Source organism: Bos grunniens, chromosome 12 (genome assembly GCF_055505025.1).
Source record: "Bos grunniens cultivar Pamir isolate PY7600 chromosome 12, Bosgru_T2T1.0, whole genome shotgun sequence".
NCBI lineage: Eukaryota > Metazoa > Chordata > Mammalia > Artiodactyla > Bovidae > Bos > Bos grunniens.
The window spans coordinates 21,061,320-21,085,110 of NC_141176.1; the positions used below are offsets into that span (position 1 = coordinate 21,061,320).

General features: G+C 47.8%; 1 protein-coding gene and 2 long non-coding RNA genes across 8 annotated transcripts in view; 2 read left to right on the forward strand and 1 right to left on the reverse strand.

Annotated features, from left to right (window-relative positions):
• The window catches only part of LOC147361489 (uncharacterized), a 112,009-nt gene that overhangs the window by 87,991 nt on the left and 227 nt on the right, over positions 1-23,791 (reverse strand). For 2 of the 4 annotated variants that reach the window (XR_015138006.1, XR_015138001.1), the window contains exon 2: positions 23,016-23,110. The exons of the other annotated variants lie outside the window; for them this stretch is intronic. This is a non-coding gene — a long non-coding RNA (uncharacterized LOC147361489). The remainder of the gene's footprint in view (positions 1-23,015; positions 23,111-23,791) is intronic. 4 annotated transcript variants of the gene reach the window in all.
• LOC147361490 (uncharacterized) lies at positions 774-1,654 on the forward strand. The gene is made up of 2 exons (XR_015138504.1): positions 774-1,147; positions 1,237-1,654. It is a non-coding gene; the product is annotated as an uncharacterized LOC147361490 (long non-coding RNA).
• The window catches only part of SERPINE3 (serpin family E member 3), a 31,540-nt gene continuing 23,241 nt past the window's right edge, over positions 15,493-23,791 (forward strand). For all 3 annotated transcript variants that reach the window (XM_086329177.1, XM_086329178.1, XM_086329179.1), the window contains exons 1-2: positions 15,493-15,685; positions 17,118-17,378. In XM_086329177.1, coding sequence (XP_086185303.1) covers positions 17,123-17,378 — 256 coding nt within the window. In that variant the 5' untranslated portion in view covers positions 15,493-15,685; positions 17,118-17,122. The remainder of the gene's footprint in view (positions 15,686-17,117; positions 17,379-23,791) is intronic.

The following is a 23,791-nucleotide window of genomic DNA, read 5'->3' on the forward strand; positions in this document are numbered from 1 at the left end:
GAGCACTGCTGTCCTGGGAGTAAAACAAGGTGAAGAACCAGAGACACAGGGCCGCCACCGCTGCCCGAGTGAGTCATGCACCCACTGCTGTCACCCGGGCTGTGGCTGAGCAGCCTGGAGGAGGGCACTTGAATTGAAAACATCAGCCTTTTGGAACAGCATCAAATGATGGCCCCCAGTGTCTTAGGATGAGGGAGCCTGCGCTTTCCATGCTTTTCAACACTAAATTTAAAAGGCACAACTAATCTTCCTCTTCATGAAGATATAATTTACTGAGGCCTACCCTAAGGACAGTCTTGATGGTTTCCAGAGCAGGGGACTGCGTGGCAGGTCAAGAGCCATGGATTTTTAAGTGACACTAAATATTTATAGAGAAAACTGAGACTGACTCACCTTGCTGCAAGGTAAGACAGGAGATTACAGTCACATCTCTAGCCCAGGAAAAGAGAAACGCAATGAAAATCTGGATGCCTGTGACAAACCCCTTAAATACCTACAGGCCTGATTATACGCTACTCAAAATAATTTTTGCTCTATTTTTAAACACTGTGGAAATCAAAACTAAATTAATATGGGCTCAACTTTGAAGGGAGGGAAAAGGCAATATCCATAATGAACTGACAAGCTAATTAATGTATCTGAACAGAGCAAGAAAAACCATAGAAACTGATTGGAAATCATGTGGATTTCATTCATATGAGAGAGAAAGCAATTGAAGTATTCTCAGGCAAATTAATTAAATCTACAACACACCCAGAATGCATGTTGTTCCAGCTTCCTGCTGAGTTCTGTGGGAGAACTCACCAGTAAGAATTTCTCAAATGCACTGTGAAAATGTGCTTTAGAAGCAGGGCAGGAAGGACAAGCATGCAGTCGAATGTGTCTTTTGGGGCCTGTGTCATGGTTACCCTGTGAGGATCAAGCTGACCTCTGGCCTCTTTCTTCCTTTTGTCCTCGACCCACCCACCAACAGGTTCATCTAAACTCAGAATAACCGTGCACCACTGATGCTAAAGACAGGATGCCCAGCTGCTGCTACTTAAGCCCCTTGGCTAGCTCCAGTGAGGAGCAGCCTACAATCTAGTATTAAAATCACGACTATTCAGCTGGGAATTTTTCCTAAGGCCATGGTCACAGGTCCAGGAAGGTATGGCCTCTTCAAGTACCTGATGGCGACTTAGCTGGGGGTAGGGGGTGGGGTGTTGTTTAAATACTCTCTTCCTTACCCTATCACAGGCAGGACCTAAGGCTCGGGAGTCAGGACTTGCCTGGTGGTCCAGCAGTTAAGAATCCACCTGTCAATGCAGGGGACACAGGTTTGATCCTTGGTCCGGGAAGACCCCTCATGCTGTGGAGCAACTAAGCCCATGCACCACAACTGCTGAGCCCATGTGCTGCAAATCCTGAGCCCGCACATCTGGAGCCTGTGCTCCACGACGAGAGAAGCCCAAGCACCGCAACTAGAGAGCAGCCCCCGCTGCCCCCAGCTAGAGAAAGCCCGCACGGCAACAGAGACGGCACAGCCAAAAAAAGAGACTCAGGAGGCAGGAGATGGAGCCTTGATTCCCACCAGCTGTGTGAATCCAGTCAGCCTTTGACACAGCCCCAGTTCATGCTCTCCTTGTGCCCTTTACTTTCCATACCATAATAATAATTTTGCTTTTCAATCTATTTATGTTCTGACTATCTTCCCACGAGATTGTGAATCCCTGTGTGGACAGGACTGTGTGTAATTCACTGCTCACTCCCGTACTCCGCACAGTGCTATCTCCAAAGGTCACATTCATTTTCAGCCTTAATCCCAGGTGGTTAGTTGCACAGAGTAGGACCTCAGAATGCTCTTGCTGAATCAGTGACCGAATTCCTTCACAATGAAGGGAAAGCCATGGATAAGACAGTGCACCCCTTTCTACATGGAATGTTTCTGTCTCAAGACCTGGCAGTCCAGCCACAGAAATGAACTCACCTGAGCATCTGAAAGAATTACAAAACTAACTCCTCAACAGAGGATAAGGGCTGAGAAGAATGAACTGAAAAGGAAAAACTCTCCAGCATAAAGAGGTGGGTCTTAAGGGATGAATTATCTGCCCTAAAAGGATGCTGAAGTCATGCTAATCAAAGGTGCCTGTGAAGGTCCTGGAGATGTAATCAAGTTCAGATGAGGCCCCACTCAATTAGGGGAAGCCCTGAATCCAGCATGACCTGTGTGTTTATGAGAAAGCCGCGTGGTGACAGAGATCACAGTGATGTGTCCAGAGGCCAAGGAAGGCCAAGGACTGTTGCCAGCCCCCAGAGGCTAGAAAGCAGCAGGAAGCCAGGTTCTTCTGCAGAGCCCCTCAGAGGAGCCAAAGCCACTGACTGCTTGATTCCAGCTTCTGGCCTCCAGAACTGGGAGACAATATTTCTGTTGTTATAAACCACCCAATTTGTGGTACTTTGTCACACGAACCCTAGGAAGCTAGCTCAGTGTGGGTGGTCACATGCACACAGGGGAAGGGTAAACTGATGATCTGTCCGTATCTCAAAACTATTACTATTATTATATGCTGTTACGTAATAAGATATAATACATATTTAATATAAATAATATTAAGCATAATATAATTTCTACTCAATATGTTATACAATGTATATTACATATATTCTATAATATTATTATATAAAATTATATACATATTATATATAATATAATGCATATATGTAGCATGGGTATATGTACTTAAGTTTCTCAGTCGTGTCCAACTCTTTGCAACCCCATGGTCTGTAACCCACCCAGTTACTCTGTCCATGGGGATTCTCCAGGTAAGAATACTGGAGTGGGTTGCTATGCCCTCTTCCAGGGAATCTTCCCAAACCCAGGGATCAAACCCAGGTCTCCCACCTTGCAGGCAGATTCTTTACCACCTGAGCCACCAGGGAAGCCCAAGAATACTGGACTGGGTAGTCTATCCCTTCTCCAGGGGATCTTCTTGACCCAGGAATTGAACTGGGGTCTCCTGCATTGCAGGTGCAGTCTTTACCCGCTGAGCTACCAGGGAAGCCCATATATAGTATAATTATATATAATTATTGTGATCATATATAATTATTATAATATATACTAATTATTGATATCATTACATATTATACAGTGTACAAGTATAATTTTATCATTACAAAAATAACTATTACTATGACTAGTCCTTTTTGCAGAGAAGGCAATGGCACCCCACTCGAGTACTCTTGCCTGGAAAATCCCATAGACGGAGGAGCCTGGAAGGCTGTAGTCCATGGGGTCACTAAGAGTCCGACACGACTAAGCAACTTCACTTTCACTTTTCACTTTCATGCATTGGAGAAGAAAATGGCAACCCACTCCAGTGTTCTTGCCTGAAGAATCCCAGGGACGGGGGAGCCTGGTGGGCTGCCGTCTATGGGGTCACACAGAGTCAGACACGACAGAAGCGACTTAGCAGCAGCAGCAGCAGCAGTCCTTCTTGAGCACATTCTCTGTGCTAAGCATTAGATATACATGACTTCATGTAGTCCTCCATTCCTTCTCCCCATCCATCTGAGAGGCAGGTAATATTATCATTCCTGCTGTACAGATGGAGGAAACTAAGGCTTTGCAAGGTGAGTAATTTGTCCACAATTGGAATTCAGGGCTTGCCTATTTCAGCATCTGTATTTCACACCCCCTCTCCAAATTTTCCAAAGTATTATGTGCAGTTGACTGCCTTCTCCAGCAGCCAGCCCTGGAAGGCATCTTGCAGGACTGCTTGTCCTTTCTAACTTATGGGCTGGGATAAAACGAGAGAAAGAATGACCAAGGCCACTGGCCCCATAGCCTGGGGCCTTGCACCTGCCCTGGGGGTTCACTCAGTTCTCAAACCTAAAATCTACCCCCTTGTGGACAAAAGTACCCTAACTCATACAACCCCACAAATAGCACTCCCTGGGCAGACACAGCAGGCAAGTGAGCAAATGTATTTTATTTTCCCCCTCTGGCTGCACCACATGGCCTGAGGGACTTTCAGTTCAGTTCAGTCGCTCAGTCATGTCCGACTCTTTGCGACCCCATGGACTGCAGCACGTCAGGCTTCCCTGTCCATCACCAACTCCTGGAGCTTGCTCAAACTCATGTCCATCACATCAGTGATGCCATCCAACCATCTCATCTGTCATCCCCTTCTCCTCCTGCCCCCAATCCCTCCCAGCGTCAGGGTCTTTTCAAATGAGTCGATTCTTCCATCAGGTGGCCAACGTATTGGAGTTTCAGCTCCAGAATCGGTCCTTCCAATGAATATTCAGGACTGATTTCCTTTAGGATGGACTGGTTGGATCTCCTTGCAGTCCAAGGGACTCTCAAGAATCTTTTCCAACACCACAGTTCAAAAGCATCAATTCTTCGATGCTCAGCTTTCTTCACAGTCCAACTCTCACATCCATACACGACTACTGGAACAACCACAGCTTTGACTAGACGGACCTTTGTTGGCAAAGTAATGTCTCTGCTTTTGAATATGCTGTCTAGGTTGGTCATAGCTTTCTTCCAAGGAGTAAGCATCTTTTAATTTCATGGCTGCAATCACCATCTGCAGTGATTTTGGAGCCCAAAAAAATAAAGTCTGGCACTGTTTCCCCATCTATTTGTCATGAGGTGATGGGACCAGATGCCATGATCTTAGTTTTCTGAATGTTGAGCTTTAAGCCAACTTTTTCACTCCCCTCTTTCACTTTCATCAAGAGGCTCTTTAGTTGTTCTTCACTTTCTGCCATAAGGGTGGTGTCATCTGCATATCTGAGGTTATTGAGATTTCTTCCGGCAATCTTGATTCCAGCTTGTGCTTCATCCAGCCCAGCATTTCGCATGATGTACTCTGCATATAAGTTCAATAAGCAGGGTGACAATATACAGACTTGATGTACTTCTTTCCCGAGTTGGAACCAGTCTGTTGTTCCATGTCCAGTTCTAACTGTTGCTTCTTGACCTGCATACAGACTTCTCAGGAGGTAGGTCAGGTGGTCTGGTATTTCCATCTCTTGAAGAATTTTCCACAGTTTGTTGTGATTTACACAGTCAAAGGCTTTGGCATAGTCAATAAAGCAGAAATAGATATTTTTCTGGAACTCTCTTGCTTTTTCAATGATCCAGCAGATGTTGGCAATTTGATCTCTGGTTCTTCTGCCTTTTCTAAATCCAGCTTGAACATCTGGAAGTTCACGGTTCACATACTGTTGAAGCCTGGCTTGGAGATTTTGAGCATTACTTTGCTAGCATGTGAGATGAGTGCAATTGTGTGGTAGTTTGAACATTCTTTGGCATTGCCTTTCTTTGGGAGTGGAATGAAAACTGACCTTTTCCAGTTCTGTGGCCAGTGCTGAGTTTTCCAAATTTGCTGGCATATTGAGTACAGCACTTTCACAGCATCATCTTTAAGGATTTGAAATAGCTTAACTGGAATTCCATCACCTCCACTAGCTTTGTTTGTGGTGATGCTTCCTAAGGCCCACTTGACTTCACATTCCAGGATGTCTGGCTTTAAGTCAGTGATCACACCATCATGATTATCTGGGTCATGAAGATCTTTTTTGTACAGTTCTTCTGTGTATTCTTGCCACCTCTTCTTAATATCTTCTGCTTCTGTTAGGTCCATACCATTTCTGTCCTTTATTATGGACCTTAGTTCCCTGATAAGAGATCGAAGCTGCACCCCTCTGCATTGGAAGTGCAGAGTCTGAACAACTGGACCACCAGGGAAGTCTTACAAATGTACTTCTTTTATCATTTGTATGCTCAGTTCAGTTCAGTCCCTCAGTCGTGTCCGACTCTTTGCGACCCCATAAACCGCAGCACGCCAGGCCTCCCTGTCCATCACCAACTCCCGGAGTCCACCCAAACCCATGTCCGTTGAGTCGGTGATGCCATCCAACCATCTTATCCTCTGTCATCCCCTTCTCCTCCTGCCCTCAACTTTCCCAGCATCAGGGTCTTTTCCAATAAGTCAGCTCTCCGCATCAGGTGGCCAAAGTGTTGGAGTTTCAGCTTCAGCATCAATCCCTCCAATGAACACCCAGGACTGATCTCCTTTAGGATGGACTGGGTGGATCTCCTTGAAGTCCAAGGGACTCCTGAGAGTGTTCTCCAACACCACAGTTCAAAAGCATCAATTCTTTGGTGCTCAGCTTTCTTTATAGTCCAATTCTCACATCCATACATGACCACTGGAAAAACCATAGCCTTGACTAGACAGACCTTTGTTGGCAAAGTAACGTCTCTGGTTTTTAATATGCTGTCTAGGTTGGTCATAACCTTCCTTCTAAGGAGTAAGCGTCTTTTAATTTCAGGGCTACAGTCACCATCTGCAGTGATTTTGGAGCCCAGAAAAATAAAGTCAGCCACTGTTTGCACTGTTTCCCCATCTATTTGCATGAAGTGATCGGACCAGATGCCATGATCTTAGTTTTCTGAATGTTGAGCTTTAAGCCAACTTTTTCACTCTCCTCTTTCACTTTCGTCAATAGGCTCTTTAGTTGTTCTTCACTTTCTGCCATAAGGGTGGTGTCATCTGCATATCTGAGGTTATTGATATTTCTTCCGGCAATCTTGATTCCAGCTTGTGCTTCCTCCAGCCCAGCATTTCTCATGATGTACTCTTCATGTAAGTTCAATAAGCAGGGTGACAATATACAGCCTTGACGTACTCGTTTTCCCGTTTGGAACCAGTCCCAATTGCATCTAACTGGCTGCCAAGAGAATAGCAACCCACCAGCAGTGTTAAAGACGTGCTCTTTGCTTTTACCTGGGGACAAATCCCTTTAGGCTGGACCTCCCTCAGAGAGAGAGAAATTTCAGCAGACAAGTGGCAAAACTCTCACTCTTCTTGGAAGACCAAGGGGCTTCCAGGGCCTGGAGTTAGTCCACCAAGCATCGCGTCTGGGCCTGATACTTCCTTGAAGTATTTTGGGGCAAATCACCTCTGTGTGCCTCCATCTCTGATCTATACAATAGGATCCATAGCTGATACCCAGGCGCCATGAGAATTAATGAGAACTGGATAAGACTCTTAGCTGAGTGCCTGGGCTCAAAACAGGAACGACTGTTTTCTCTTTTTATACCCCCAGCTGGCCTCTAGCCCCTGTGCCCCAACCCCAACTGCCCTGAGAGTCAGTGGCCAGAATGCAGGCCTGGGCACTGCTCTGGTACACGCGCACCTTTCCCAGCCCCTTCTCCCTCACCTCACTGTCCCTGGCATCCCAAAGGATAGAAAGAAAACCGAAATAACCACAAACTATTCTACTTATCAGACTAGATGAGTGGAATCACAGATATTTGGGGTTTTCTTTATATTTTTATCCTATTAAAATGACCATGAGGAACATTTACCTAACAGACAGGATGATTATGAAGAGTAAATGAGATCATGTTTATAAAAGGCTTAGCATGCCACTTAGCCAATAAAAGTCAGCTCTCATTTTTAAAAAAAAACAATCTAACTGAAAACAAGAATATATTTTCTAGAGCTTCATGATTTGCAAACTATTTTCATATGCTTTACTTCATGTATATACTCATGACTGTCAGATGAGTTTATTATTGCCACCTTACAGACCAGGAAACTAAGGTGTAAGGATGTTGAAGACTGGCCCTGGGTGACTTAGTGGGCAGCATCATGGCAGAGTCAAGAGGTCCATGGCGGTGATCCTGTTTATGGACTCGCCATGAGGGGCCACAGGTGCAAGTCCACCCGCAGGGCCTCGGCTCCTGCCCCACCCCTGTGGCCCACGGGCAGCCCCCTGCGTCTGTCTGACAAAGAAGCCCAGTACTACTTGGTCCTTACTTCTGAGTCCAGGCTCCGCTGACTCTCTTTTAAGAGGCTTTTTTTTTTTTTTTTAAATGTGGACCATTTTAAAAGTCTTTACTGAATTATTTACAATATTGCTTCTGTTTTATGGTTTGGTTTTTTTGGCCCTAAGACATGCTCCCCCAACCAGGGATCAAACCCGCAACCTCCTGCACTGGAAGGTGAACTCTTCACCACTCGGCTTATATCAGCAAAGTCCCTCCCTGTTAACTCTTGAGTCTAGAAATCAGGCATCCATCCTCGGTCATCACAAGCCCCTCCCTCTCGACAGAATCAGTTAAGCTACAGGCCTGGTGGGTGCACGAGGAAGGCTGACTTCCACCAAAATGACAGGCAGGACGCAGAGACCCAGGGCGGGGACAGGAAGCCGTTTCTGGCAGGCAGGCAGCAGTTCACGGCTTCCTCACCTGCCACGTGGTCCAGGCCCCTGGTGCCCAGGATGAGAAGAGACCCCACTTTACTCAGGATCCACCTGGGAAACCAAGGGCAAAGCTGTCATGGCTCAAATACTACTCTTTCTCATCTCATCTGGAAGAAGTTCTGAGTGAAAATAAGATCTGTATAGTATTTTGAATTCTTTGTTTTTTGGGGGAGTAGGTGTTAAAAGAGTCATTTTCCCTTTCATTCATTCATTCATTCACTCATCCAACAAATGTGTATTAAGCACCTTTTACATGCTAGACTCTGTTCTCAAGATTGAGAATACAGCTGTGAGCAAGAAAGAACATCTCCTAACCTCATGGAGCACAATGTCCAGAAAATCTAGACCCGAAGCGCCAGTCCCCAATACATCATCTCACCACTATTCTCCTAGGTATTTTGGGTAGCACTTTCTTCAATGATCTGCTCCCAATGAACACAGCACTACCCTGCTTCCAGGATGAGAAACCAGGTGTACTAGAAAATGCAAACAAATCTAAATATATATTGAGGCAAACAATAGGTGGTAAAGATAATCCACTGTCCACTCTGAGCTATGCGAAATGATTTTTTGTAAATGATTTAACCAACGTGAATGAACACCCATGTGCTGTGTTTAAAACTGATAAGCTTTTCCACCAAAACCATTCCTTTGCTTGTAAACATGTTTTCCTCAAAAATCACTTGGAATTGTAAACATGCTTATCCCATTACCAATAAACATATGGTGACCTCTTCTAAAGGAGATAAACATCTGCTGTATGCCAAAGTCATAAACATGTTTTGGACAGTACAGAAAAAGTAAGGAATACATCGGTAAGTTGTGGCAACCTGCAAAGAACGTATATGGACAATCATGTAATGTCTCACATGGAGTCAATGTGGCGGATACACCTGTAAACCAGTGGACTGTGAGGGGAGGCCAGGGTGCCCAGGCTCCCCAGTTGGCATCCAGTACCAACTGCCAGACCACACAAGTGCTGACAACATCTCCCCGATGTGGCCTCAGCAGGACACAGTCTGCCGTGTCTGACCATAAGGGGCTCCTGCCTTTGAGGAAGGTGGAGAATGAGATCTCTGCCAGTGGATGCCCCTGGTACCACTGGCTGAGACTGAGTGGCAGCCAAAGCAGTGAGGGAGGGCTGCTCCCAGACAGCTGGGCATGCCTTCCACCCCTACCCCCGTGCCGGCCCAAAGGGACCCGAGTTCAGTGAAGGAGATAAAGGCCTGAACCTCATTTAGGGTGAGTGGTGTTTGTGCCCGACGGTTCCGACTCCTTGACATCCTGCACCCGAGTCTCTGTTTTGACTTGAGGTGTGATTCCTCAGGACAAATCACCATCACATCATTACATGCAGTGCCAAGCCCACCAAAGCACTTGCAGGGAGCCACCACGTGTGAGAGTCTTCTTCAACAATCAGGCTGGGATGCTACTGGCGTGAGGATGCTCCTGGGGAGGACGCAGGAGGCCTTTAAAGTGCAGCATTGGACTTCCCTGGCGGTCCAGTGCTTAACAATCCACCTGCCAAAGCAGGGGACATGGGTTCGATCCCTGGTCTGGGAAGATACCACCTGCCACGGGGCAACGAAGCCCATGCGTCATAACCACTAAAGCCCATGCACCCTAGAGCCCCTGCTCTGCAACAGAGAAGCCACTGCCATGAGAAGCCCACACACCGCAGCTAGAGAGCAGCCCCATGCTCACTGCAACTAGAGAAAGCCTGTGCCCAGCAATGAAGACCCAGTGCAGCCAAAAATAAATACATTTTTTAAAAAACAGTAATTTTAAGGTGCAGCATTACTCTCAAGGGGCACAACCTTGTGATAGACCCTGACTTGTTCATGGAGACCTCCACCTCATAGTAAAGAGCTGGCCGTACTGATGGGCCTTCATCACCCAAAATATCAGCCCACCTGGCTCCATCTGGGGCCTCCCTGGGCTCTGCCTTGTGTCTGCCACCCAGCACCCACACTCTCTTTCCCACTTGGCTGGTTGGGCTCAGAGCATTGAGGGCCAGATCTGTGCTTGTCACTGCTATTCCTACTGGACATTATGTCTCCATATGCATATGCATCCAGGAACATTCCAGAACTGTGCCCGCATCTGACGTTTCTTTGCTCGGCCTCCCTTTCCCAGCATCACAGACCCCACCACCAATCAAACCATATCACTCTTAACCACTATCACTAGTATGTTGAAAATAGAAATGTTTTTAAATCTCGCTCCCACACACCCTCCACCTCCTCATCTCCAGTACGGGCGCGATAACTAAATGTGTGCTGGGAACGCTGCTTCAGCTGTTTTTTTTTTTTGGCTGCTCTTCAGGTCACGTGGGATCTTAGTTCCCAGACCAGGGGTTGAACTCGTGCTCTGCTACAATGGAAGTGTGGATTCTTAAGCACTGGCCCTTCAGGGAAGTTCCCGCCTATGTTTTTAAAATCACCTCCTCACGTAGTCACTTCACTCACTGCAATGTCTCAGCAGCAGATTAGATGGTGGGGGCGTAGCTTTCCGAGACCCACAGTCCAGGGCTGCTCTGACAGCTCAGACCCCCAAAGGCAGCACACGAACCCCGCGAAGCACTGTGCCAAAGAACACTTGCAAAGTTAGAGCTTTCCCAAGATTTGGCCTTTAGAGGTTTACTTGTTGCTCTCTTCACTCCTGCCTCCAAAAAACAAGGAGATCGTTTGCTTTAATGTGCAGTATGAACACAGAAGAAGAATTGATCGTGTGAATGTATTCCTGCTTGGAATACATGTCTTCCTGCTCCCAGGCTCTTGCCTGGAGTCTTCAGGGTCTGCGCAGGGACCACACGGTCCTTCCTTCCATCCCAACCCTCCCTTGGGCAGAATGTGTTTAAAGCCACAACTTAACCACTCACTGGATTCCCCAGCCTTGCTGACTGTGCTCCCATTCATAACCCCCTGCACAGGTACCTAGTGGCTCATGATTTTTTTCCCAGACTGTGGCTTCCATGTGGCCTGCAGCAGACGTCTCTGAAGTGGCTGGCTCGGGCCACAAGGACAGAGTGTCAGAAACGAAGAGGACAGCCGTGTGCCCCCACCACGACAGCAGGAGCCAGCCCAGCCCACAGGGAGCTCCCTCTCCTGGCCTCGAGTTTCAGGGCCTTCTAAGTGGGCTTGTGGAGAAGGCAATGGCACCCCACTCCAGTACTCTTGCCTGGAGAATCCCATGGATGGAGGAGCCTGGTGGGCTGCAGTACATGGGGTCGCTAAGAGTTGGACATGACTGAGCGGCTTCACTTTCACTTTTCACTTTCATGCATTGGAGAGGGAAATGGCAACCCACTCCAGTGTTCTTGCCTGGAGAACCCCAGGGACGGGGGAGCCTGGTGGGTTGCCGTCTATGGGGTCGCACAGAGTCGGACACGACTGAAGCGACTTAGCAGCAGCAGCAGCAGCAAGTCAGCTTGTGATCTGTCGGGTCTCTCCCTTGTATATTTGCTGTATTTCGGCAGCTTTGCCTACACGCTTGTGTAGCCATGTGGTCCTGCAAAAGCAGGGTCCTGACTTGTTGGGTTCACAGGAGGTCACCGGAGTTTTCAGAGCTGAGTCAAACCAGAGGTGCCTTTTGAGGCAGTTCAGGGATAACAAATACATTTCTTTGCACAGTCGATGGGGAACTGAATGTTTATCCCTCCCTGCCACAAATTCATATTTTGAATTCCAAGTCCTCACTGTGATGGTACTAGGAGAAGGCAATGGCAACCCACTCCAGTACTCTTGACTGGAAAATCCCATGGATGGAGGAGCCTGGTAGGCTGCAGTTCATGGGGTCACTACGAGTCAGACACGACTGAGCGACTTCACTTTCACTTTTCACTTTCATGCATCGGAGATGGTACTAGGAGGTGGGGCCTTTGGGAGGTAACGAGGTCACAAGGGTGGGGCCCTCATGAATGGAATGGTGCCCTTATAAGAAGAGACATTAGAGAGCTGACCCCTCTCTCTCTGTGTCTGCCATGTGAGAATACAAGAAGGCAGCTGGCTGTCTACCGACCAGGGAGCAGGCCTCCATCAGACACAGAATCTGCTTGATCTTGGACTTCCCAGCCTTCAGAATTGTGAAAATAGATCTCTGTTGTTTAAGCCACCCAGTCTGGGTTTTTCTGTCATACCAGGCTGAGTTGGCCAGGACATGAACCAACTATGATAAATCAGAAGCGGTTCCCTTGAGAATTCCCTGGTGGTTCAGTGGTTAGGACTCCACATTCTCACTCCCAAGGGTCTAGGTTCAATCCCTGGTTGGGGAACTAAGATCCCACAAACCAGACAGCATGGCCCTCCCCCCCTAGAAAAAATGTGGCTCCCGCAAACCCCACTCAGAGAAGCCTTGGAGGTCAAGGCCAGGCTCTCAGGAAATACTGTTGTAATAGATCACTGATGCCCACAGTTTTGAAGTGATAGAGAAGGGTTACAGCCCTTGGGTAGATTTTTCACATGGATTTTTCCTGCCAATCCCTGACACTGGCTTAGTGAGGATCGGCCTTTCCTGTCTAGTTACCCCTAGACTGAGGGCTAGAGAGGATAACACGGCATGGTCTCAAGTCTTGTTTTTTAATCACTTTTAAAATTCAACTGATAAAAACGGCCAAAATGCTAATCACACTGAAATGTATGAGAAAGTAACACCAAAAGCAAGCTCTTCAGAACCAGAATATCCAAACACAGTTTGATGCCTTTTTTCTATTTTCAACCTTAGTTCCTCTCCGCCTAATTTTCCCTGTTTCCAGATTATTTGGAGCCAGCTCTGAGGTCGAGTTGCTCTTCACGGTGGTTCTGGACTGCAGAGCAGTGGCGCTGAGGACCAGAGCTCATCAGCGTGGATAAGCCCACAACCCACCCTGCACCAGCTTGACCTCTAACTGCAGGAACCTGGGCAAGTACCTTGAGCTCTTCAAGTCTGTTTCATCATCTCCAAAACAGGGATAATAACACATTCCTCATATGACTGTTGGGAGGATTCACTGCAATAGTGAATGGAAAGGATGTAACACAGTACTTGGAACATAGTGCTCAACAATGGTCACTATTTTTGTTGTTATAATTACGGTAAATATCTTCACAAATAAAGGCTCTCTGAGCAGTGTAAACCAATATGTCAGACAGGTCAAAACAAGCTTGATAACCTCTGCTTAAACAGTTGGAGAACACAGAGGCCTATACAGGTTTACTTCTGAGCACACAAAACAAAAACTGCTGCCCATCTTTTATTCATTCACACTTTGAAATGTTTAACCTACACAGGAAATTTTTTTTTGAATGTTCAGCTCCCCAGTATTTTCTTTTAGTTTATTTTTAATTGGAGGATAATTGTTTTACAATGCTGTGTTGGTTTCTGCTCTACAACTTTGAGAATCATATCGCCTCCCTCTTGAGGCTCCCTCCCACCTGACTCCTGATCCTGACCCTCTAGGTCATCACAGAGCACCAGGCTGGGCTCACTGTGTTATATAGCAAATTCCCACTAGTTATTTTACACATGGAGAAGGCAATGGCACCCCACTCCAGTACTCTTGTCTGGAGAATCCCATGGACGGAGGAGCCTGGTGGGCTGCAGTCCATGGGGTCGCTAAGAGTTGGACATGACTGAGCAACTTCACTTTCTCTTTTCACTTTCATGCAGTGGAGAAGGAAATGGCAACCCACTCCAGTGTTCTTGCCTGGAGAATCCCAGGGACGGGGAGCCTGGTGGGCTGCCGTCTATGAGGTCACACAGAATGGGACACGACTGAAGCGACTTAGCAGCAGCAGCAGTCTATACATAGGGCTTCCACTCAGTATTTTTTTCTAGAGAATATAAAAGCAATCTAAAATGATACATTCTTAGAGTCAGGTAGGAAGAAATGCTTACAGAAGTCACACAGCCAACCTTCTCAAATTTGGGAAACATTTTTATAAGCATCTTCCCAGTTCCACCATGGGCAGAAAGTGAATGAGCTTCTACTCAAATAATTGCAACCACGGGGAACTCAGCATTGGGAGGCAGCCCTTGCAAGCTACACGGTCCTCCTCATGGAGGACTCTTTTTCTTAAACCCATCAGCATCAACATCAAAAGTCTGCACTCAGGGACTCTAGGTCCCCTGAGAGCTAGCTGAGTCCAGGTGGCTGGTTCATTGCCACCTCCACCAGATCTGGCACAGAGCCTCAGAACCTAGCAGGCAAGCAAGAGCTACTGGATGGGTGGGTGGGTGGGTGGGTGGATGGGATGCCCACTCTGGATGCTATAGAATAAGTTATACATATTTATTCCCCCATCATACTACAATTTAGAGTTCAAGGCATGCAAAAAATGTACAATCTCTACATTGAAGATCTGGGGAAATTTCATGCAAAATAATTCTAGAGGTGGAACTCTCCTAAGAGCTATAAACTATTCCAGGCTTGAGTGTCAGCAATTAACTCCACTTGAAAGTGAAGCGCCCGCTGATTACAGGGGTGTGAGTGGTGGTCAGATGAAAAACAGTCTCATTCTTTTTCAAATATTAACTCTAACAGATGCCTGAGAGAACATTATTAAGAGCTGCATTCATTTCCAAGTGTCTTTTCTTCAATCTCTAACGACGTGTAACCTAACACGTATTTTGTACTTAATACGACACCTAAGAAACTCATAGAAATGTCTGCAACTCTGAATTAGGTCACAAGGACAGACTTTGGACAGAATCTGCTTATTCTTCCCCAGAACGTGCCTTCCCTTAACTGACAACACAGTCTCTTTCTCATATTGAGTCACCAGATTTATTAACTTCTATATCTTGAGAACAAGATTGCTTAGAGTTCTTATATTTATTGTATTACATATAAATAAATACATTCACTTTTATTAATAATAAATAAGGCAAGACACCTTGTTCCAAACTGATTGTGCTATATTTTGCTTCCCTCCCCACCCTTTTTTGCAGAATGTCATTTGCTAAAAGTTTCAAGTCATGCCCGATGACTAATGTATTGTTCTCTTCCCAGGAGGCGGGGAAAAGCATGAGGTACCTGGTACCCAGCAAAAGCCCTAACGGCAGAGTTATCAGTGAAATTCCTCCAAGTGACAAAGGGCTACAAGAGGGGTTCCTCGCTGGTACAATCAGGTCACAAGCCTAAGCAGGCTTGACGGGTGTGGCTGGCTCCCTCCCCAGGGCCCGCTCTGTTCCCGATCTGGGCTTGGCTGGCCGGGCTAGGCTCCTGCCCCTGGCTCTCTGTGGGACCTCAGGCTCCAGGAATTTGGACCGAGTGGTAGAGACATCGCCGACAGAGACGGCAACTGCCAGCTTCCTCCCTATGCCGTCTTGTGATTCAAAGCAGATTCTGCTCCACTTTTTTAAAAGGGGGAGCACGTTAACACCGGAGACCCACAAGGACAGGAGTCAGCAAGGAAACTCGGACAGTCCCATCCAAGAGAAGGTGAGTGAACAGCTCGTCCGCAGTGAATCATGGCAGGGACGTGGTCATGGGGAGCCTAAGGGCGTGAAGGGTTGATTGCTGCATCCCTGGGGGAGGTGATAGGAGCATCAAGAGCACTGGGAGTTGGTCATTTCGAAAAAGACCCTAGACTGGGGTTTCCAAATACACAGAGAAAGATCCCCACACCTGTGCACACCCCCACCCCTATGATGCCTTTGTGCTTGGCTGCAGAAGGAAAGAGCTGAGAAAAAGAGGATGCTTTTCCATGTGGGGCCTTTATCTGAAATAAACACCTTTGAGCCCAGTGGCTTTACATGCAAACTTCTCATCCTCAGATGACTTCTTTGGGCTGGGACCCTCTCTCACCAATCCTGCCTGATATCGCAGTCAGACAACAGAACAGAAATTGCCACAGGCTGTCCGTGTGGCGTAGTCACTGAGAACACTTTGTACCTTGCCTTTCTCTTCTTTGCGTTAATTTCCAGCAAAGGCACTCTCTTCCTTGAAGGGGTACATCTCTGTAGCAGGAGTTCTATCTGCAGCATTCTGCTCTCTGTGAAAGTGTCCTTTTTATGAAAATAATTCACATCACAAGAATTCTGATATCCTAGGTACAATTAGCTCATGGATCAATATTTTAATGTGCATTTATACGCTCAGTCTTTCATGGACCACCCAGAGGAGACCAGGACTGGAATCCCAGGCCTGTTTCCACCCCCATGTTTTCTTAAATGACCCACTGAAGTCTCTAAACATCATCATCTCTATATTTGCAATTTAATAACAGCTACCATGTAAGAATGTTGTAATGATTAATCATGAAAATACAAAGTCCTTTTTAACAGAGTATATTATTTGTTATTCCTATTATTATTACTGATAGACATGGCCCAGCTCTGAGCTAACTAAGTACTGAGAAAAATGAGTAAGACATACTTTTCAAGTTTCTGAGCCAACATAATGCTTCTGGTCTGACCAGAGCTTCACCCAAAGTCATGCATGTAGTAAGTGACAGTTGTTCAGTTACCCAGTCACGTCCGACTCTTTGGGACCCCATGGACGGCAGCACGCCAGGCTTCCCTGTCCTTCACCATCTCCCGGACTTTGCTCAAACTCATGTCCATTGAGTCAGTGATGCCATCCAACCATCTCATCTTCTGTCGTCCCCTTCTCCTGCCTTCAATCTTTCCCAGCATCAGGGTCTTTTCCAATGACAGAGCAGGCCTAAAATTCAGGCCTTGCAACTCACGGTTTGATTTCCAGCAAGTGTTTCTAAGGCAGATACAGAGACACATTCTGCTGCGGGTAGAAGGGTCCCAGGTAACAGGCCTGTTAAGTGATTCTCAGCCGCAGCCGCGCACCAGCCCCAGGCCCACTCCTCTGCAGGATGGAGCAGCTCCTGCCTCACTTGCATCTCTTCCCTCCTCTGCAGGAGCCATGCAGTCTCTCCTACTGGCCCTCCTCCTCCTTCCCGTCTGCTCCCCCGGGGGAGCTAGCAACCTCCATGAGGACCTGACCCTGCTGAGGACGGACCTGGCGCTTCGCCTGTACCGGAGCGTGGCCGCGGCCAGCAACCAAACCAACCTGGTCCTCTCCCCCGCTGGTGCCTTCATCCCCCTGGAACTCCTGCAGTTTGGAGCCCGGGGGAACACTGGTTGGCAGCTGGCCCAGGCCCTGGGCTACACTGTCCATGGTAAGCGGACCTCTGCTCCTCCCACTCTGCTGCTCACGCCCACTGCCCTGCTCACACTCACACCTGACCTCATGCTCAGGCTGCCTCGGGTGGCAGGCAGAGAAAGCTGCCCACTGGCAAGTGTGCAACAGAAGGCATTGACACTCTACATCATGGTGGTGGCTGTTTAGTCACTCAGTCTTGTCCATGGACAGTAGCCCACCAGACTCCTCTGTCCATGGGATTCTCCAGGCTGGAATACTAGAGTGGGTTGTCATTTCCTTCTCCAGAGGATTTCTCCACCCAGGGATTGAACCCACATCCCCTACATTGCAAGGCGAACTCCCAACCACTGAGCCACCAGGGAAGCCCACATCGTGGTCACTCTTGATAAAATTTCTAAGGTTCGCTTCTACCCTTGGGTTTGGCGGCAATTTCTCCATTGCATTTTACAAGCCCTTTTATAACGCTTACTAGGTGCCAGAAACTGCTAGAACCACCTTACCAATACAATCTAATTCACTGTAGCAACAACCCTATCGAGGTAGGTAATTATCTCATCATCCCTAGAGATAAGCCAATTTAGGCACAGAGCATGTAAGCAAGTTGCCCAAGGTCACACAGCCAGCAAGTGGTCAAGCTGGAACTCAAGCCAGGCTGTCTGGTTCATCCTGCTTTAACAAATGTGTGACTTCTAGGCAGAGTCATATTTACCAACATAATTTGATATTTATTAGTTTAAGCTGGAACTCAAGCCCAGGCTGTCTGGTTCCAGAGACCATCCCGGTTTCATAAATGTGTGACTTCCAGGCAGTCATATTTACCAACATAATTCAGAACACCTCTGCCAGTGGGGGCAAGAGTCTTGTGATGCCAGGTCAGCCACACCTGGTCCCACTTGGGGCCTCTGGCCCTGGTCCCAACCTCCCAACTCCATCTGAACACAAACACTTTACATACAACCTTTTTTCTCTATCTAAGAATAAGATGCCAGTGAAAAAGGATGAGAATTAAAATTATATAAATTAACCCTTTTTTAGAGCACCCAGGTACTAATACCAAGACAGCCATGGCAAGAGCTCCCTGGAGGTGGCATCTTGCGTTGGCAAGGTGAATGCTCCAGACAGCAGGCCACAGGCACTACCTGTGTGAACTGTCCCCACCCCTCCCCATCCACACCCTGTCCTCTGCCAAAATAATTCTCGTGAGACTGCTGGCCGACCTGCAAATACGTTTTGTCTCTTAGGATAAGTGAAGACAAACAGAAGTTATCACGTTGAATTTTGCTCGGCAAGTATATTATAGAAATGCACGTATCCGTGGAGTTGCTCTCCAGCCACGTTAGATTCAGTGCAAAGCCATCCATCAAGTATTTCTGAGCTCCTGCTGTGTGGGCTGGTGCTACGCCAGGAATTTAGCAGCCAGGTATATAAGGAATCCTTTGAACACAAGACTCTCAGTCTCGTAGGAACAATGCACACAGAAACACATTTTTAATAAGGAGCAGTTAGTGTACTTATGTGAAATATGTTCGTACCAGGGAGGGAATGATTTATTCCACTAGCAGATCAGGAAGGCTCCCCAGATAACAAGACCCCTGAGCTGGGTTGTGAAGAACAAATAGGAATATGAAAGAGGGGCAGGCATTTCGGCCTTGAAACATTTTCTCACAGAAGTCAGGACTAGGGGGAAAGTGAGAAACGCAAATGGAGTTTCCCTGCAGAGCCAGGGAACTGATGACAGTCGGTGCTTTGCTGTCAGGTAACGTCAGGGTACCTGCCTGAGCAAAGTGTGGCGATTAACAGGGTTTCCATAGAGCCCATTCAAGAATTACCAAATGTCCAGAATGCTTAATGGTCAAACTCTGGGGAACATAATCCCACTTTTTTTTCTTACTTATAAATGGCTTCATTATCTCATGGATCCATGGTTAATTATTACAAACAGGAATGTGCTGCTTGCAGAGTTCTAGTTAATGGAATACCCCTGCATGTGTTTGCCCCCAAATGGCTCAGAGAATCACATGGGTGCTGATTAAGTCAACCTGCTACTGCCCACCACCTGCCCTGTCCCAATCTTTCTTTTACAAAGGAGCAGAGATCAGGAACGTGAACCCACAGCCCAGGGGCTTGGGGCATTGTTCCCATCTGATCAACAGAGCTCTATCCATGTTCGAAATGAGACAATGGGCGCTTGTCTTCTCACTGACATCCAGCCAATAGGTGACCACCAGCAGTTTTTTTTTTTTAATATTTATTTGGCTGCACTGAATCTTAGTTGCAGCACATGGGATCTTTGATCTTTGTTTTGGCATGCAGAATCTTCTCTTTCGGCTAGGCATGTGAGATCTAGTTCCCTGACCAGGGACTGAACCCAGGCCCCTGCACTGGGAGCAAGGGGTCTTGGCCACTGGACCACCAGGGAAGTGCCTGGCCACCAGCAGCTTTGCCAATGTCCCCACCAGCTGGTCCTAAAGCCGGGCATGAGTTTCAAAGCAGACACCAGTGATATCCCCCAAATATTTTTGTTTTCACTGCATGAAAACATGATTTCCCAATGGTCCAAGTTCTAGGGATTTCCAATGCTTTTCCAAGTCAATTAATAAAGAACACATCTCAGCTTTCACACATCTCAGCTTTCTGTCACAAGAACGATGCTGGGAACAGAGGCCTTGGAGATGGGGGTGGGGAAGAATTCTGTTTGATGACGCCCGTGGACTCACTTTTACAGTTGTTATGTCACTTGATCCTTATAGAAATCATATGCAATCACCAAGCCTCCTAAAGTGCCCGTTTTACTAATGAGACAAGAGGTTAATGCGGAGAAGGCAATGGCACCCCACTCCAGTACTCTTGCCTGGAAAATCCCATGGACGGAGGAGCCTGGTGGGCTGCAGTCCATGGGGTCGCTAGGAGTCGGACACGACTGAGCAACTTCACTTTCACTTTTCACTTTCATGCATTGGAGAAGGAAATGGCAACCCACTCCAGTGTTCTTGCCTGGAGAATCCCAGGGACGGGGAGCCTGGTGGGCTGTCGTCTATGGGGTCACACAGAGTCAGACATGACTGAAGCGACTTAGCAGCAGCAGCAACAGCAGCAGCAAGAGGTTAATGATTTGCTAAGACTCAGCTCACCCAACAGGCAAGTGATAGAGCCAGGATTCCAATTCCAGATTTTCTGACTCCAAATCCTGTGCTCTTTCCTCAACTCCTTAGCCTCCCTCTCAGCCACTGAGCAGGCATACAAATTTATCTAAGCCCCCTGCCTTCACTGTTTTCCACCAGACTTGGCTTCCCAGGTGGCATGAATGGTACAGAACCCACCTGCCAATGCAGGAGACAAAAGAGATGTGGGTTCAGTCCTTGGGTTGGGAAGATCCCCTGGAGGAGGGCATGGCAACCCATGCCAGTATTCTTGCCTGGAGAATCCCATGGACAGAGGAGCCTGGCGGGCTACAGTGTATTGGGTTGCAGGAGTCGGACATGACTGAAGTGACTTAGCACACACGCACGTATCCTCACTGCTCTCTCAGCCCAACCAAACCCTTTGCACATCGTCCTAAACTTAACTCTTTAATCAGCACCACAAAGATGGTTCTGGCCAGCTGAGAATTTCATATACATTAACTTTAAAATCCAGAACCGCCCCCCTTTAGATTCAGTGTCACATTCAAGCAGTTCAGTTCAGCTAATATATTGAGGAGGAAGGCTCTTTCCACGCTGGTCTCTCAAATGAGTTAAAAGGCTGGTCTGCAACAGGACTCAGAAAAATACCATTTCTTCTAGCGTTTTCCTGCCACTCTGTGCCATTCCAGGGACCCTCCCTTCAAACTCTCCACCCCTCCCCAGTACACCCCTGCTCTACTGCAGTCCTCCCCTCCCTGCTGTTACAGCCACCCAACTCCTCCAGCAGGAAAGACGGCTTTGTAGGAGGGGGAACGGGACGGGAGAGGAATCGAGGCAGTAGTTTCAAGGGCTGCAGGGGAGGTACAGTTTGTCACCGTGCAAGTCAGTTCCTTTTGCTCCACTGAAGGACACGGCAACCCACTCCAGTATTCTTGTCTGGAGAATCCCTATGGACAGAGGAGCCTAGCGGGCTATGGTCTATGGGGTCGCAAGGAGTCAGACACGACTGGGCGACTAAGCACAGCAGAGACCAGACTAGGAAATACGGCAACTCAGCAAAACAGGAGGCTCTGTGAGGTTCTCCCCAGCAGAGGCAGCAGAGGGGCAGACTGTTTCCAGCCCACCTGTCCTTCACCTGGCAGGGAGCAGGGGGCAGGAGGTGGTGAGGTACCACCCCAACAATCAGATGACAACTGATTGAGCAACTTTATTCATCTGTCTGAACCCCCGCTCCCTCATCCATAAATGCGATCATAATTGCACTTAATTCGCAGGGTTGTTGAGAGGATTAAAAGTGATCCTGCTTGCAGAGGGTTTAGCCAAGTTCGTCAACCTTCAGCATTTTTTATTCTGACAATATAGGTTAATTCCAGCAGCATCTAGAACACCACTTCCGATGTGCTAATGGTAGGGACAAACCAGGCTCCAGTGGAGATAAGATCTCTCAAGCCCACTGACTCCGCGCCTTGGGCGTGTCTGTCTGGAAGGATGGCGGGTCCCCTGGGCCGAGAGGGTGAGAGGACAGAGAGGAGAGCTCTGTGATACCCCCTAAGGTCATGTGACACTAAGGACCTCAGATATGTCTCCATTCACCCCTGCAGACAGTCTACACCCTACAGGGACGTGATTCAATGAGTATGATCTTCCTCAGGAAAGGACAATCCAATGAGTTTTTTTTTTCATTCCAGTTTTTTCTCATTAAAACAAAAACAAGCACTTGAGTTAGGCTGTAATTCGCTAGGCTATGTATTTATATATGCCTTGAGTCCAGTTTTTACAGTAGTAGATTCTAAGATGCGGCTTTGGTGGTGAAAGTTCTGTGGAGTAAACCTGCCCACAACCACATCCTGCAGCCTGGTGGCTGGGGCCCCCGGCCCGGGGTGTGTTCTGGGTGCCGCTGCCCCCAGAAGGACTTTAGCCAGGCAAGTTAGGGGTGGTGGTTGGGGGGTGCATCTGCTGCTGTCTCCTGGCCTGGCCTTTGTGAGGGGACACAGAATGGACAGGCAACCCAAGCCAGGTAGGAGGGTCATTCCACCTGGTGCCCTGGGAGAGCTGGTGGAGGCAGGGTGGGCAGAAAGACGGTGCAAAGAGCCTGGGAGTCACAGGGGAGACTTGTGGGCAGCCAGGGGGCTGTCCCTAAGGTGAAGGGGAGGCGAAAAGGAGAAGGAAGGGCTGTGTTCCACAGGCAGCCTGCCTGCAAAGGGGTCCTGCAGGCTGGAAAAGCCCTGTGTGCACAGGTCAGGAGGGTATGCCACCCTGTCGTGACTCAGCAGTAGCTCCACATGCCCAGGGAAGAAGAGAAGCCACAGCTGTGAACAATAGCGTGAAAAAGAATTCCACCACGAATATGCAGAGAAGGAAGCGGCCTCCTGCGTGAGCTGTAAATGACTAGAAGTCCACCATCAGGAAGGTAGAAGCTATGGACTCTTTCAAATGCCTGATATTTCAACATTCTCGCAGGTTCCCGCTGACATGAATAATGGGCTGTCTGCTGGGGCTCAGAGAGATGGGGGAATGGGAGGAGTCCTTACCTTGCCCCTAGATTTTCCAGGTTGAAAGCAGAGTTCCACAAAAGACTACATCCAAACGCTGCTCAGATGTTAGTCGTGGGGATGAACGTGAGGCCCTGTACCAGGGATATCGACAATTCAACACCCTGGTCACTGCCCAGCACTGCTACTATGATGTTCCCCATAAATCCGCTGGCCTCGTACATACTTGAAACCCAGGTCTCTCTGCTTTTGCACTGCTCCACATATCTGGCTCAGAGAAGGAAATGGCAACCCACTCCAGTGTTCTTGCCTAGAGAATCCCAGGGACAGAGGACCTGGTGGGCTGCCATCCATAGGGCTGCACAGAGTTGGACATGACTAAAGTGACTTAGCAGCAGCAGCAGATATCTGGCTCAAGAAGTTTAGGAAGCACAGTCTTTGGGAGGTTGGTAGTGTTTTTCTATCTGACTTAATCTCAGCTAGATTTGGGCTTCCCAGGTGGTTTAGTGGTAAAGAATCCACCTGTCAATGCAGGAGATGAGGGTTTGATTCCTGGGTAGGGAAGATCCCCTGGAGAAAGAAATTGCAACCCACTCCAGTATTCTTGCCTGAAATCCCATGTGCAGAGGAGCCTGGTGGGCTACAGTCCATGGTCACAAAGAGGCGGACACAACTTAGAGACTAAACAATAACAGCCTGATTTCTTTCAAATCTAGCATGGTTTCTTCCCCCTCGACTTTTCATTCTTGGATCCAGGTTAACTCCTGGGCAACTGAGCTATGACTTTTACAAACTGACTGTCTATGGTGGATTAA